At 45.0% G+C, this 17,138-nt stretch overlaps 1 protein-coding gene across 4 annotated transcripts in view; it reads left to right on the top strand.

Moving 5' to 3' along the window:
• LOC103824681 (transcription factor RFX3-like) overlaps positions 1-17,138 on the top strand; it is a 207,544-nt gene that overhangs the window by 58,381 nt on the left and 132,025 nt on the right. For 3 of the 4 annotated variants that reach the window (XM_050986369.1, XM_050986371.1, XM_050986372.1), the window contains exon 3: positions 3,874-3,971. In XM_050986369.1, coding sequence (XP_050842326.1) covers positions 3,874-3,971 — 98 coding nt within the window. Of the gene's footprint in view, positions 1-2,078; positions 2,208-3,873; positions 3,972-17,138 lie in introns of those variants that run through there. The other variant, XM_050986370.1, reaches the window with a different exon arrangement.

Genomic DNA, 17,138 nt, shown 5'->3' with positions numbered 1-17,138 from the left:
GCTGGAGGTACTCTGTAGGGATTCAAATAACGAGCAGTCCCCTATAGATCCAGATGAGGTCCAGTGTACACAATCCACATGGCAGAAGTTTGTACAGAGCACTCCACTGTCATACACCAACTCACTGGCCTTGATGTCAATGACAGAAAGAGAACAGTGTTCAGGTGACTACCCAACTCTGGCAATATGAAGATCATCTTTTTTCCTCCCTACCAACCTGTGCCTCAGCTGTGGAAAAACTGTCCAAGACTATGGACAGAGTTGAAAGACTCAAGCAGGTTAGAGACAAAATGTCCTATGCCCCACCAGTATGAACTAGAGTCTCTGCTATTGGGAGCAAGCATCCTCCTGCTCGAGGGAGAGGGTACAAACCATGAGGTAACCTGTGGTTTTACCTGAATGACCACAGAGAGGACATGAGGAAGTGGGATGGAAAACTCACCTCTGCCCTAGTAGCATGGATATGTGATTTGAGAGGAAGAACAACCACCGCAGGAAATTCCTCAAGGATAGTTGCTGCTCCAGTTTCCAGTGGGCAAGTCCTCAGACAGAATAGAAGAGCTAATGTCACTTCCCATAATCTTGAAGGGACCTCCAGGTCATATTTACAAGAAGTGAGCAATGAGTACTATGACCAAGACTAGAGGGGTAATGCTTCCAGACAGGTGGAGGAAAGGGACAGTAAGATCTAGTGGACCAAGGGGATCCCATGGCCTGTCACATCAGACCCACAAGAGTATAAGGCTTTAGTTAACACTGGCGCACAATATACCTTGATGCCATCAAGATATGTAGGGACAGCATCCATCTTTTTCTGGGATGACGGGGGGATCCCAACAGCTGACTGTACTGTAAGCTGAAGTTAGCCTGATGTCCTGGTTTAGGGAAAATTTGGGAGAAAACCTCCAAAGGGGTTTCTCTAGAAAGCAGATTTAAGCAGCCCCTCCCCCAACTGGTTCGGGAAAAAGATTCCCTTGGAGGAAAGTGGAAAAAAACTGTTTATTTAACAGGCAAAGCATTCACCAGCACAAAAAATGAACAATATTAAACCATAAAACCTCTTGCCAATCTGAAGAGATGACAAACTCAGAAAGTCCTTTTCGTGGATTGCAGCTCGGTTCACCCAGTCTTTTATCAGTCCCTCTGGCACTGGAAATGCCATGGCCCAGGCCTGGCCCAGTGGGCCACAGGTGCGAGCTCTCAGTGCTCTTCTGGGTTTTCAGTCCAGAGTAGGTTTAAACAGTTCCAAGAAAAAGAAAAACCATATTCCAGGGAACTTGTCTGCCTCAGCTAGCTAAAAACTAACTAAAAGCAAAGGAAAGCTCTTTCCCGCCATCTGTCCATGCTGCAGACAACACAGTCCAGGAGAAGGATGCGGGGAAGCAAGTGCAGTTTCTGATAACAAACTGTGTGCTTCTTCTCTCCCCCCGTTCACTCTCTGAACCAGTCTTAAAGGTGCAGAACTTAATATCCAGCATAAACAGAACAGACGATTGGGGATGCAAGCATCATAAAGTCACCCCAGGACACCTGACTAGAAAAGAATGGTGGAAACACCCTATTGTGACTGGCCCAGAGGCCCTGTGCATCCTTGGCATAGATTACCTAAGGAGAGGGTGTTTCAAGGACCCAAAAGGGCATTTTTGGGCTTTTGGGATAGCTGCTGTGGAGACAGAGGGAATTAGACAGCTGAGTACCTTGTCCAGTCTCTCAGAGGACCCTTCTACTGTGGCACTCCTACGGGGCAAAGAACAACAGGTGCCAATTACTACCACTACAGTGCACTGTCAACAACACTGTACCAACTGGGACTCCCAGACTCCCATCCACAGATGATTTATGGAGAGACAGGGAGTGGTCAGCAAGACTTACTCACCCTTCAATATCTCCATATGGCCAGTGCCTAAGTCCAATGGAGAGTGGAGACTGATAGTGGACTATCATGACCTGAACAAAGTCACACCACCACTGAGTGCTGCCATGCTGGACATGCCGGAGCTTCAGTATGAACTGGAGTCCAAGGCAGCAAAGTGGTGCCACCATTGATATTGCTAATGCATTTTTCTCCATTCCTTTAGCAGCGGAGTGCAGGCCACAGTTTTCTTTCACCTGGAGGGGTGTCCAGTATACCTGGAGCCAACTGCCCTAGGGGTGGAAATATAGCCCCGCTATTTGCCATGGACTGATCCAGACTACACTGCAAAAGGGTGAGGCTCCAGAACACTTAACAGTACATAGATGACATCATCCTATAGGGCAACACAGCAGAGGAGGTTTTTGAGAAAGGGGAGAAGATAATCCAAATCCTCCTGAAAGCTGGTTTTGCCATAAAACAACAGGAGCCCTAAATTGGGGAATACCATTCCTAAACCATGACAATCACACCCTGTTTGTCTGCCCTATTTGCCCCACTCCTGGTTGCTTCTTGGGTACATCTTTTGTACCTGTGGGAGTTGGTCACCTTCACTCCTGGCACTGTCCACACTGAGTTAGAGCTGCTGCTTATCTAGCTTTTCACACTTCCTGCTCTGGCTGAGGCTGGTGTGCCCTCTGTCTCTCTGAACTAGTTTCACAGTTTTGATGGTTTTTGGAAAGCTCTCTTAGCATGATCCTCCACTCCAGAGAATGTCTGCTGGAGCAGTTCACCTTGGAGACATATGATGATGCATCACATGCATGAGAGACAGGGCATGGAGGTCTTGGTCAGTTCATCATTCAAGATCTTTTTCTGTTCACTCAGGGAGAGGAATCTTTTCTCTGCTATGCTGTGGAGTCCCTCCCATGGGCAGTTTTTCCAAAACTGTTATGGCATGGGTCACTTGTCCACAGGCTGCAGTCTTCTAAGGCTAGGCTGCTCTATTTTGCGAGCAAGGGCCCTCTCTCTCTATTCAGGTTTCCCACTAGATTACAGCTTTCTCTGGCATCCACCCACTCCAGCGTGAACACTTTTCTCATGGGCTACAAGTGAATGTCTGCATCCCCCATAGACTTCATGCATTACAGGGGGACAGTTTGTTTTACCATAGTCCTCACTACGGCTTGCAGAGGAATTTCAGCTTCAACACTTGGAGTACCTCCTCCTACTCTTTCTTTTCCACTGACCTTGGTGCCATCATGTTGTTTTCTCTCACATGTCCTCACTTCCTCCTCTGACTAGAAGAAAAACTGCTGCTTGTAGGTACCATTGCAAACAAGTTCCACTAATTCAAAGATTCTTGCAGGATCCTGCAGTGCCAAGAAGTTGATTTTATCCAGGTTCTGCATCAGGGAGTTGCCTGCCACATTTTCAGTGGACCACGCAGCCCCACCACCACCATGCGCACAGTGGCGACTGCCACAGTGCTTGTGCTATTTAACGCCTCTCTTCATGCAGGGCGCTGGGAAGGAGAAGCCGCCACCATTGCCTCTGCCCTTCTACCTGCAGCACAGTTGGCTAGGGGCAGCCAGGCAGGCAAAGATTGCCGCAATCTGCACCGAGATGGCGGCAGCCACAGCGGCGGCCACAGCGCCTCCCCACCCCTGGGGAAAAAAACTGCGTGTGTGCTGTTTTGATTTTCTTCTTAAATATGTCATCACAGAAGCATTGCCAACCTCTCTAATTGGGCAAGCAGCATGTCTACCTTCCTGTACCCCCCCCCCCCACCCCCCCGACTACAAAAAAAAGAAATCAGGCTATGCCAAATCAACACAGTATTCCACTTAGCATATTACAGACTTGCAGCACAGTATTGCATTCTGTGTCATTTAGTAATTGTGAGAACAGGGATGTCCCAAAATTAAGAGTATTGTTTAGAAACCATTAGATGCACTGAAGCACTAGTCATTCTTTTTATAAGGTAAACTATCCTATATTTCTGGTGTTCTTGTTTGTAGGTACAGCAAGTACAGACTGTGCAACAGGTACAGCATGTCTACCCAGCCCAGGTTCAGTATGTGGAGGGAAGTGACACAGTCTACACAAATGGAACAATGTAAGTTGGTTATTCATCTAAATTAGAATGTTTGCTAAAATAATGCACTTTTCATTACATAATATGGGCTGCTACGTTTTAATTAGCAAAGAAAAATGTTTGAACAAAAACTTAATTTTTTGTCATATTAAATCATTATTTGAGTGAAAACAAGTAAGATTCATATCACTTGAATTAATCTAAAATGAATTCAGGTAATTGTTACAGTTGGACAGTGTGAAGCTGTATATGCAGCATTTTGTTGTTTGGGGAAAAAACTTGAGTTTATGGACAAGTTTTAAGTTATACTGATAGGAAGTATGATCTAAATTTGTCATAATATGATCATCTGTGTAATAAAGTAGTCTCCATGTGGGCCTCTATTCTTCTAGTGAAATTATACTGGGAAGTTCCTAAATTGCTGAGGCAGTTGTAGTCATTATGTACAGAAAACAATTATATAATTTCTTTATTGTTTTAAGTGCAATGATATACATATTTATTATTTTTTCCAAATGAAGGAAGGTAGAGGAAGGAGAATATGTCCTTTTGCTTCTCTCTCTGACTCTTCTATTTCCTGTGCTTTTCTTGCTTCGATGAACATGGTTTTCTACCATCAAATTCCTTTCTCCCATGTTCAAACTTAAAATCATAGAATAATTTAGGTCAAAAGAGACCTCTAGAGGTTATATGGTAAAACCCACACACATAGTCAGAGTAGGACTAACTTCAAAGTTGCTCAGGAAGAACCTTCCCTCCCTCTTTTTCCAGTTAAGTCTAAATATATCCCCTGAAACTTCTGATAAAAGGATATGGAAGAAGCAAAAGGCCTGTAGAAGACTTTTTTGGTGCCAGCAAATGTCTGTTGATGATAATCTGGCATTGACACAAAAAAGTCAACAACACTTTTGGGTTCTGATACTGATGTTAATACTTGCAGCATCCTCTTCACGGACATATTTTGCCAAATTTATTCTTTGGATAAACTTTTTCAACACTCTCTTGTTCTCTTATTTTCTTTGCTCTTATAATATCTAAGCAATCTTCTGTCATAAATGGGTCTGTTAAGACATGCTTATTATTAAGAATTACCAATGTGTCCCTGTTTAATATACTGTAAAAATGGAAAGTTGCTCATCACATTGTTAAACTGTAATCAAAGACTGAAAATATCTTTGTAGAATGTCTGATCAGGCTAACTTCTATTTGAAAAATGTCAGCCAAAGACACTGAACTGTTGAGACAAAAGAAAACATATTTCTTTATCCACATTTGTTTTTCTTTTAAAAGCTCTAGTGCTTCTCCTCTTTAAATTATGGGCAGTGATATTGGGAATGTATAGTTTATTGCAGTTCATGACATTTTACCTGACTTTATAGCTCAATATATTAAGCAGAGGATTGTTTGTTTTATCCTGTTTATATGTTAATTGCTCCAAATACCAATGGATGTCCTCCAGATGACCCTAAATGGGGTGTTTCCTTGCACCTGCTGCTTTTGCTATTAATTATATGAACTCTGGTTTCTAGTACCTAATCTATTAACAAAGAGTCTATTCCATTCCATGTACAGGGCCTAGGATATATGGTTGAAGGAAGTTATCCTATTAAAACAGAGAAAGGAGCAAGTACTAAACCTATGGTGAGGATGTAAAATGTTCTATGACAAGTAACATGGATATTCTTTCATTCTCTTTTTTTGGTCATGTGCTAACTTGATTCTAATGCAACCCTTAAGACCTCCAAAGAGATCACTTGCTCATGAAAACAGCAACTAGGCTCAGTCAGTGAGGAAGAAAGGAAAACATGAGTTGTCTGATTCAGAATAGTGAAACTGTGATCAAGTGAGCAGGAAAGGGTTCTGGTCTTAGATAAAGAGCTGATGGAAGCCAAGAACCAGTGGGTGGAAAGAAGGAAGTCTGGTGGCAGACATAGAAGTCTAACAAAATGTCAAAATGCATGGTTGTCTGGGAAAAAGAACTTTAAAAAGCAAAACAAAACAAAAATAAAAGTACTGACTGGATAAACAGCCCAGAAAAGTTGTCTCCATACAGGAGATGATGCCTATATGATTTTGCTGGTGTAACTCCTTACGATTTCATTTGTAGATAGCGCCTTAAAAGGCTATGGAAGGAGGAGCTGGCTGATGTGACACAGCTTGTAGTCCTTTTTCATCCACCAGTAAGCTGTATTTTAGTATGGCTGATAATTTACCATAGAAAAATTTATGTCATAAGGGACTTCCAGAGGTTATCTAGTCCAACCCTCTGCTCAAAGCAAGTCTAATTAGATCAGGTTGCTCAGGGACCTGTCCCATAAAGTCACGTACAGCTCCAGGGATAGAGTTTGTGTACACCTCCAAGGATAGGGGAGGTTCCTGAGTGTAGCAGCCACAGGGCCTGCAAGGCCTCCCTGGCAGTCAGTTGCTTAAGATAAGAAATGCCTAGTCACAATGACTGAATCAAGAAACCCCTCTTCCGCCTCAGACCCTCGTTATCTCTCTGTAAGACCATAGGTCATATTTACCTTGACCCTTACTATTGGACTGTTTCCCAAAACCCCTATACCCTATATAAACCCCTATTTATGTGCTGTTCAGCAGAAGAGCTGTCACTGTCACCCTTCGCAGAGGCTGCTAATAAAGACACATCTGTGGAACCTCATACAGCCTTCTCCTCTCTCATCCCTGTGTCTGCTGAGGCACTTAGCAAGCAAAGAGCTGAAATCTCTAAAGAGCTGAATTCACCAAAGAGCTGATCTCATTTAAGAGCTGAGCTGCTTGCTAAGATTGCCTGTGACTGGGAGCCTGCCTGAGGGACCTGGACAGGTTGTGCTTAGTGGTACTCCTCTATCCAGGACACTGACAGCTGCCGGGGTCAGACAGACCCTGAGAACCCCACCATTATACCTGAGGACCGGAAGAAAGCAAATGACACTTCAATCTTCAAAAAGGGCAAGAGGGAGGATCTGGGGAAATACAGGCTGGTCAGCCTCACCTTTATTCCTGTGAAGATGGTGGAAAAAATAATCTTGGAAGCCATTTCCTGGCACACAATGGACACGGGGTGATTTGGAGTAGTCACCATGGATTTACAAAAGGCAAATTATGCTTGGCCAACCTGCAAGCCTTCTGCAAGTCAACAAGCTTGGTGGATGAGGGCTTTCAACGCTGTCTCATATAACATCATCATAGACAAGCTGACAAAGTGCAGGTTTGATAAGTGGACAGTGAGGTGGACTGAAAAGTGGCTGAACTGCTGGGCTCAGACAGTTGTGATCAGAAGCCTAAAGTCTAGCTGGAGGTCAGCATCTAGTGGTGTTTCCCTGGGCTGATCCTTGGGCCAATACTGTTTAACAACTTCATTAATTACCTGAACAATGTGACAGAGAGCACCCTCAGCGAGTTTTCATATAGTACAAAATTGGGAGGAGCGTTTGATAGACCAGATAGCTGTCATGCCTTCAGAAGGATCTCAACAGACTGGAGAAATGGGCAGACAGGAACCTCATGCAGTCTATCAAAGGGAAATGCCAAGTGCTGCCCCTGGGTAGGAATAACATGATGCACCAGTACAAGGCAGGGGCTGACTGGCTGGAACGCAGCTTTGCAGAGAAGGACATGGGGGTCCTGGTGGAAAATAAGCTGAATGTGAGCCAGTAATGTGCCCTTGCATCAAAGGAGGTCAATAGTATCCTGAGCTGCATTAGGAACAGTGTTGACAGGAGATTGAGAGAGGTAAACCTTTCTCTCTACTGAGCACTGGAGAGGCCACACCTGTAGTACTGTGTGCAGTTATGATCTCCTCAGTACAAAAAAAGACATGGAAATACTGCAACAAGTTATGCCAAGAGCCACTGCAGTGATGAAAGGACTGGAGCATCTCCTACAGGAACAGATGGTGAAAGAGCTGGGACAGAATAATAAAATCATAGGATCAGTGAGGTTGAAAAAGACCTTTAAGATCATTCAGTCCAAGTATTAACCTAATACTGTGGTCTAGCACTAAACTGTGTCCCTAAGTGCCTTGTCTTTATGTCTTGCCAAATGCCTTCAGGGAAGTTGACTCAGGATCACAGAATCACAGAATAGGTAAGGTTGGAAGGCACCACAGTGGGTCATCTGGTCCAACCTCCCTGCTCAAGCAGGGTCAGTCCAGAGCACATGGCACAGGATTGTGTCCAGACAGTTATTGAATATCTCCAGTGAGGGAGACTCTACAAGCTCTCCAGGTAATATTCTTGTGCTTGGTCACCCATGCAGTAAAGAAGTTCTTCCTCATATTCAGGTGGAACTTCCTGTGCATCAGTTTCTGCCCATTGCCTTTTGTCTTATTGCTTGGCACCACTAAGACCCTGGCTTCAACTTCTTGGCACCCTCCCTTCAGACACTTATAGACATTGATGAGGTGCCCTCTCAGTCATCTCTTCTTGAGGCTTAACAAGCCCGACTCCCTAAGCCTATTCTCATAAGAGAGATGCTCCAGTCCCTTAATCAACTTTGTAGCCCTTTGCTGCACCTGGTCCAGGAGGTCCATGTCTCTCTTGTACTGAAGAGCCCAGAACTGGACACAGCACTACAGATGTGGCCTCACCAGGGCTGAGTAGAGGGGCAGGATCATTTCCCTCCACCTGCTGGCAATTCTCTTCCCGATGCGCCCCAAGATATCATTTGCCTTCTTGGCCACAAGGGCACTGCTGGTTCATGGGCAGCTTGTTGTCCACCAGGACCCCCAGATCCTTCTCTGCAGAGCTGCTTTTCAGCAGGACACCCCCAGCCTGTACTGGTACCTGGGGTTATTCCTCACCATGTGCAAGGCTGTGCACTGGCCTTTGTTGAACTTCAGACAGTTGTTCTCTGCCCATGTCTCCAATCTGTCGAGGTACTTCTGAATTGCTGCACATGTCTCTACTGTATCGGCCACTCCTCCCAGTTTGTCATCAGTGAACTTGCTGAGGTTGCATCTACCCTGTCATCCAAGTCATTGATGAATAAGTTAAACAATACTGGCCCGAGTATTGAACCTTGGGGGACCCCTAGTGACAGGCCTCCAACTAGACCCTGTGCCACTGATCACCACCCTCTGGGATCTGAGTTTCAGACAGTTGTCAATTCACCTCACTGTCCACCCATCCAGTCCACACTTCCTGAATTGTTTAAGATTGTTTAGTCTGCAAAAGAGAAGGATCAGGAGGGATCTTATCTGTGTCTAAATACACTGTGCATTAAAGATTGTTGTGGTTTAACCCCAGCCAGCAACCAAGCCCCACACAGCCACTTGCTTACTCCCCCATCAGCAGGATCAGGGAGAGAATTGGAAGGGTAAAAGCTGGAGAACTCATGGGCTGAGATAAAGACAGTTTAATAGGGAAAGGAAAAGCCTCACACACAAACAAAGCAAAACAAGGAATTAAGTCACTGCTTCCCATGGGCAGTCAGGTGTTCAACCATCTCCAGGAGAGCAGGGCTCTGTCACGCATAACAGTGATTTGGGAAGACAAACACCATCACTTCAATCATCCCCCTCCTTCCTCCTTCTTCCCCCCACTTTATATACTGAGCATGATGTCATGTGGTCTGGAATATCCCTTTGGTCAGTTTGCCTCACCTGTCCTGGCTGTGTCTCCTCCCAACTTCCCATGCACCCCCAGCTTCCTTGACAGCTTGGCAGTATGAAAAGCAGAGAAGGCCTTGGCTTTGTGTAGCCCTGCTCAGCAATAACAAAAATATCTCTGTATTATCAACCCTGTGTTCAGAACAAAACCAAAATGTAGCCCTGTACCAGCCACTGGGAACAAAATTAACTCTACCCTAGCTGAAACCAGCACAAAGATGGAGCCAAAGTCTTCTCAGGTGTGCTCAGTGAAAGGATGAGAGATAATGGACACAAACTGAAATGCATGAACTTCCACTCAAACATAAGGAAAATCTTTTTAAGTCAAAGCGTGATCAAACACGGAACGAGGCTGCCAAGAGAGGCTGTGGATTCTCCATTGTTGGAGATACCCAAAACCTGACTGGACAATGTCCCAAGCTACTTACTCTGGTTGATCCTGCTTTGAGCGTGGGCTGGGAAGGGGTTTGGACTAGATAAGCTCCAGAGATCCCTTTCAACCTCAACTACTCTACTATTCTATGTTTCTGTGCTTAAACTTGAAGTCACCACAGAGAAGGTGCCATTTGTACAGGATTGAAAATTGCTGCAAGGGTAGCTGAGGCTCTACATCTTAAAATATTAATCCAACTTCATAAAGATATTCTTTGTTCCACAGAAAGGAATATAAAACTTGGTATTTACAAGAATTATATTGGACTGTAAACAGTAAACAAACAAAACATACAATAAATTATTTAAGAAGGAATCTAAACCACAGGCACCATTTCCTGGAAGATTGACATAGACTTTGCAACTGCTAAGATGTTAAACCAGGGGGGATCCCAGACATCAAACTGAGATGGAGGCAGGAATTGATAGAAGTATACAAACTGATTAAGGGAATTACAGGGGAAAGAGGAAGCAGGGAGAGACAAAGAGGGGGGATAGACAGAAAGGGGGATAAAAGTTTCCAGTCACAGGTAAAATGGAGCCAGTCAGTATGCTTGTCTGGCTGAGCCCTGTGCCTGATCACTGCAGAATGTCCTATTTTCTTATATTTTCTTTTAAAATGTTTTCTTAACTATCACCCTGCTTAATCTCACTCTCTGTCCTCTGTGTATGTGTTGCCCAACTGGCAACTAAATACCACACACAGCTGCTCGCTCACTTCCCTTTGCCCCCATTCCCATTGTGATGGGAAGGAGAATCAGGAAAGAAAATTAAACTCATGGATTGAGATAAGAACAGTATAATAATTGAAACAAAGTAAAATATAATAATAATGATGGTAATATGGTAATACTAATGCTACTGCTAATAGTTTTAATAAAAATGAGAGGGAGGGAGGAAGGTAAAACCCAAGAAAAAGAAATTATGCACAATACAAATGCTCACCACCCACAGACTGAGCAGCAATTGGCCCCTTCTGGCTAACTCCCCCCAGTTTATTCACCGAACATGATGTTCTATCGTGTTGACTATCCCTTTGGGCGGTTCAGGTCAGCTGCCTGGAGTATGCTTCTCCCAGCTTCTTGTGCATCTCCTCCCTGACAGAGCATGAGACACTGAAAAGGCCTTGACTCAGGGTAAGCACTGCTCAGCAACAACCAAAACATCTGTGTTATCAGCATCATTCTCATACAGAATCCAAAAGACAGCGCTGTACCAGCTACTGAGAAGAAAATGAATTCTATCCCAGCTGAAACTAGGACAGTATGTGTGCTGCAAGGAACAGGTGCCAGCAGCTGGTGAGACCCGTGTTTGTGTGAGTGAAATTTGGTGCCCAGCTACTGGAGTCAGATTGGGGGGTGTAGGCACCCTGGGGCCTGTGGTATCAGCTACAGGAGTGAGTGAGGGTTCTACCATCAGTAGTTGGACAGGCTCTAGCTCTCTGAATCATCATCATATGGTTTGGGTTGGAAGGGACCTTTAGAGGTCCAACCCCGCTGTCATGAGCAAGGAATCCCTTTACAGTCAGGTTGTTCCCAATGCCCCCCAAGATGAGGTTTGTCTTCTTGGTTGCCAGGGCTCACTGCTGACTCATATTGAGCTTCCTGTCAACCAGCACCCCCCAGATCCCTTTCTGCAAGGCTGCTCTCCAGCCACTACTCTCCCAATCTATAATTGTTCCTGGCATTGCTCTGTCACAGGTGCAGAATCTGGCTTTTAGACTTTTTAATTTTCGTGCTATTGGTGATTGCTTCAGTCTACCGAGATCCCTCTGCATGGCCTCTTGTCCCTCAAGAGATTCAGCAGCTCCCCCCAGTTTGGCATCATCAGCAAACTTCTTAATGGTGCATTCAACTCCTGCATCCTGATCATTGATAAAGATATTGAACAGAACTGGCCCTTAAATTAAACCCTGAGGAATACTGCTGGTGACCAGTTGCCAGCTAGATCTAGTCCCATTCACTACAACCCTTTGAGCTCTGCTATCCAGGCATTTCTTCACCCAGCACACCATGAACCTGCTCATTTCACAGTGGACAACCGGTCCAGAAGGATACTGTGAGGGACAGTATCAAAGGCCTTACTAAAATCCAGAAAACTACATCCAGCTTATTATAGAATGCCAAATTAAACAGGACTTTCCCTTTGTGAACCCGTTGATTGTGCCTGACGATTGCATTGTTCTTTAAATATCTTTCAGTAGCACCCAGTATTATCTTCTCCATAATTTTTCCAGGTATTGAGGTTAGACTAACAGGTCTGTATTTCCCTGGGTCTTCCCTCACACCCTTCTTGTAACTAGGAATAGCATTGGCCATCTTCCAGTTAGCTGGGACTTCCTCAGACTCCCAAAGCATTTGGCAGATGATCAAGATGGGTCCTGCCATAACATCCTCTTGCTCCTTCAGAACTCTGGGATGAATCCCATCAGGCCCCATCAACTTGTGAACATTCAGCAGATACAACTGGTCCTTTACAATTTCAGTGTCCACAAAAGGAAAAATACTGTTCCCTCAGTCATGGTCCTCCAACTCAGAGGACTGGGAAGCCCAAAGTCTATCAGTATCATTAAAGACTGAGGCAAAAAAAGAATGCAATGCCTCTGCTTTTTCTTCATCCCTATTAGTCAGGTGACCATCTTCAACAAGTATCAGTCCAATGTTTTCTTTTGACATGTTCTTGCTAATTATGTATTTTAAAAAGTCTTTCTTGTTATCTGACACAACCCTGGCCAGTTTCAACTCTATTTGAGCTTTGCTTTTTGTGTCTTCTCCCTGCAAATATGAGCCACAGCTCTGTAATCTTCCTGCAAAGCCTAACCTTGCTTCCAGAAATTCTACAATTTCTTCTTCCTCTTGAGCTCCATGAGGAGTTCCCTGTTCACCTGATTTGGTTTTCTGCCCCACTTGCTTGATTTTTGACACAGTGGAATTGCTTGCTCCTGTACTTTGGAAAGGTGGTTCTTAAAGACTAACCAGCACTCATGGGTCCTGAAGTCCGCAAAAGGACATTCCCTGGGTAATCTTCTAATTAGCTCCAGGAATAGCTTGAAGATTTCTCTCTTGAAATCCAGGGCAACAACTCTTGACCTTTTTTTCTCATTACACTGAAAATTTTAAACTCAACCATTTTATGGTCACTGCGGGCAGAACAGCCACCAACCACCACATCTCCCAAGAGTCCTTCTCTGGTCACAAACAAGTCTAGGAGGGCATCTTTCCTAGTTGGCTCACAGAGTACTTGTGACAAGAAGTTGCCTCCCACAAACTTCAAGACTTCCTAAGCCTGCTCGTCACAGCAGAATGATATTCCCAGCTGATGTCCGGGAAGTTGGAATCTCTCATAAGGATGTGGGCTACTGATCCAGAGATTTCTCTTAATTGCTTACAGAAGAACTCATCACTGCTTACATCCTGGCTGGGCGATCAATAATAAACACTCACTATAATATCTCCTTTGTTTTCTATCCCCTTAAGCCTCCCTCAGAGGCTCTCCACCACATCACTGCCAACTGTAAGGCTGTACAATCAAACCTCTTCCTTACATATAGTGCCACATGTCCATCTCACCTGCCCTGCCTATCCCTCCTAAACAGCCTGTAGCCCTTCATCCCAGCATTCCAGTTGTGGGACTCATTCCAGCTAGCAAATATAGCACTACCTGCTATATCAGTTAGACATACCCAAGTCTATGGGACTTGATGGGATCCACCCAAGGTGGAATGTTTTGGAGCAGATCACCCCTACAAAGAGGGATCTGGACAGGCTAAATTGATGGACTGAGGTGAATTGTATGAGGTTCAGCAAGGCCAAGTGCCAGGTCCTGTTGCATCACGTTGCAACAGAGTTCATCATGACAAGGCAGAGTGCAGCTGCCGGTGCCAGGCATGGGAACAAAAAAGAATCAGGTCTTCATTTCTTAAAGCTCGAGAATCCATTTATTACCCCGAGAGATGAGGGGGGAAGACAAAAACGAAAAGACTGGGCAAAGGCAGGGTCGTGGGGTTTTTAATAGGGCATCGCAGGGGTGGAGTTTAGGGTTTGGGTCAAGGGAGGAGTTATTAGCAACACAAGGAAGGTAAAACCAAATTCCCGCCTCTTTGGAATGCGAGCACTCCGCAAAGTCCTGCACGTGGGTCCCAACAACCCCATGCAACACTACAGGCTTGAGGAAGAGTGACTGGAAAGCTGCCTGGCAGAAAATGATCTGGAGATGTTAGTCAACTGCCAGATGAACATGAGCCTGATGTGTGCCCATATGTCCAAGAAGGCAAATGGCATCCTGGCCTGTATCAGAAATAGTGTAGCCAACAGGACCAGGGAAGTGATTGTCCCTCTGTACTTGGCACTGGCAAGGCCACACCTCAATATTGTGTTCAGTTTTGGGCCCCTCACTACAGGAAGGACGTGGAAGGACATTGAGATGTTGGAACATGTCCAAAGGAGGGCAACAAAGCTGGTGAAGAGTCTAAGGCATGAGTTTTATGAGGACCATCTGAGGGAACTGGGGTTGTTTAGTCTGGAGAAAGGAGGCTCAGAGGACACCTTATCAATCTCTACCTGAAAGGAGGTTGTAGTGAGGTGGAAGTTGGCTTCTTCACCCAGTCAACTAGTGACAGTACAAGGGGAAATGCCCTCAGGTTGCACCAGGAGAGGTTCAGGTTGGATATTAGGAAAAATGTATTCACCGAAAGAATGATTAAGCATTGGAAAAGGCTCCCCAGGGAAATGGTGGATTCACCATCCTTGGAAGTGTTAAAAAAAATGAGTGGACATGCACTCTACAATATGGTTTAGTTGACATGGTGGTATTAAGTCAAAGGTTGGACTTGATGATCTTGGAGGTCTTTTTCAGCTTTAATGATTCTGGGATTCTGTGATTCTATGACTACCAGGTCATGATCATCTTCTTATCAGCCAACACCCCCAAGTCCTTATTATCATGGCTGCTCTCGATCCATTCTCTACCTGCCCTGTATATTTGCATGCTATTCCCTCACACAGGTGCAGGACCTTGCATGCGGCCTCATAGAAATTCTTGAGGTTCGCACAGGCCCACCTCTCTAGCCTGTCAAGATTGCCTTTGATGGCATCCCTTCCCTCCAGCTTGTCAACTGCACCACTCAGCTTGGTGTTATCTGCAAACTTGCTGAGGCTGTGCTCAGTCCCATTGTCTATGTCATTGATGAAGATATTAAATAACACTGGTCCCAAATGAGACCCCTGAGAGACACCACTCATTACTGATCTTCATGTGAATATTGAGCTGTTAACTACTACCCTCTGGATGAGACCATCCAACCAATTCCTCATCCACCTAACAGTCTACCCATTGAATCCACCTCTCTTCAATTTAGAGAGAAGGATGTTGTAGGGAATCTTGTCAAAGGCTTTTCAGAATTACAGATAAATTACATCTGTAGTCCTTCCCTTATCCACTGATGGCGTCACTCCATCATAGAAGGCCACTAGGTTAGTCAGGCAGGACTTGCCCTTGGTGAAGCCATATTGGCTGTCCCGAATCACCTCCCTGTCCTCCATGTGCCTTAGCACAGCTTCTAGGAGGATCTGTTCCATAATATTCCCTGGCACAGAGGTGAGGCTGATAGGCTAGTAGTTCCCAGGGTCTTCCTTTCTACCCTTTTTTAAATGGGCGCAATATTTCCCTGTTTCCAGTCACCTGGGACTTCACTTGACCTCCACATCTTTTCAAATATCATGGAAAATGGCTTTGCAAATACATCAGCCAATTCCCTCAGGACTGTGATTCATCTCATAAAGTCCCATAGACTCATATCTGTTCAGTTTCTTCAAGCGGTCACAAACATGATCAGTGGGATGGACTTTGCTCCCCTAGTCCCCCATCTTGCAGTCCATCTACTCAAGATGTGTGGGAGAGGATGCCATCAAAGACTGTGGCAAAAATTTTGTTGAGTACCTCAGCCTTCTTGTCTGTTCTTATCCATCTACCAGCCTTGCTTACTGGTGGGGGGGAAGGGGAGGGGGGGGAGGGGGGGGGGGGGGGGGAACATAATCTTTTACCTTCCTTCTGTCTGACATACCTGAAGAATCCTTTCTTGTCCTCTCAAGTTTATTAGTTTAAAGCACGATTTACTAAGTCAGTCAATATGTTGGCGAAGATTGTCCCACCTCTTCTAGATCAGTAGATTCCAACTCTTCCCAATAGGCTGTATTCATTGAAGAAAATCCTGTGACTGCAGAAACCAAAGCCCAGGTGACAACATCATCCACAAAACCAGATATTGATCTGCATGATGCATTGACTTCTGCCTGCACCCCTATCCCTGACTGGCAAGACAAAGGAGAAGATCACTTGGACACCTGTCCCTTTCACTTGAAGCCCCAGTGCTTTCAAATCCTGCTTGATCTTGTCCAGACAATGCCTTACCATGCCATTGGTGCCCATGTGGAAAAGAAGTAGTGGATAGTAGTCTGCACTTTTAGCCAGTTGTGGCAGTTTCTCTGTGACATCCTGGATCTCGGCTCCTGGCAAGCAGCAAACTTCCCTTGACTGTATATCAGGCTGGCAGATGGGTGCCTCGATGCTTCTCAGCCACTCTTAGCACTTGCTGCTTTCTTTTGCAGCTTTTAGTATGCCCCGCTGTTGCAGTTTCTCCCTGTGAATCTTGCCCATTGGTTTGCCCACTACCAAGGCTTCATATCTTTTGCTGGTTGGTACATACAAGGAAAGGGAGTGAAGCAATATCCTGTTTCCATGGTTCACCAAAGACCATGGTGCCTCCTCCAAGGTGCTGTCTGTTTGGCACTGCAGCTCTTTCTCTGGTAGTCCTTGGAGGTCAGTGCCATGGGGTCCTAGTATTTATTCTTGCAACATCTCAAATAGTACTCTGTTTCTTGTTCCCCCTTGTAAAGGCCCAGAGAAGGTGACTTTAGTCGCGGGATGCATCCTACTGCCCCCCTGCTCAGGCTGCACTATGATCTGAAAAATGCTCATTAGGTCTTGGTCTTGACTAACTGCACTTGGACTAAGCCCCTCCTGAGCTTATGAGAAACACTGTCTGTTCCCAGGAACTAACTACTCAGCTTATTCTGTGATTTCTGTTTTTTAAAAAACAGCCTTGGAAATTTATTTTTCTTGCCTGAATAACAACCCAAGTGGAATAA

The sequence above is a fragment of the Serinus canaria genome, chromosome W (assembly GCF_022539315.1).
Source record: "Serinus canaria isolate serCan28SL12 chromosome W, serCan2020, whole genome shotgun sequence".
NCBI classification, from domain to species: domain Eukaryota; kingdom Metazoa; phylum Chordata; class Aves; order Passeriformes; family Fringillidae; genus Serinus; species Serinus canaria.
This window is presented reverse-complemented; position numbering and strand designations above follow the sequence as displayed.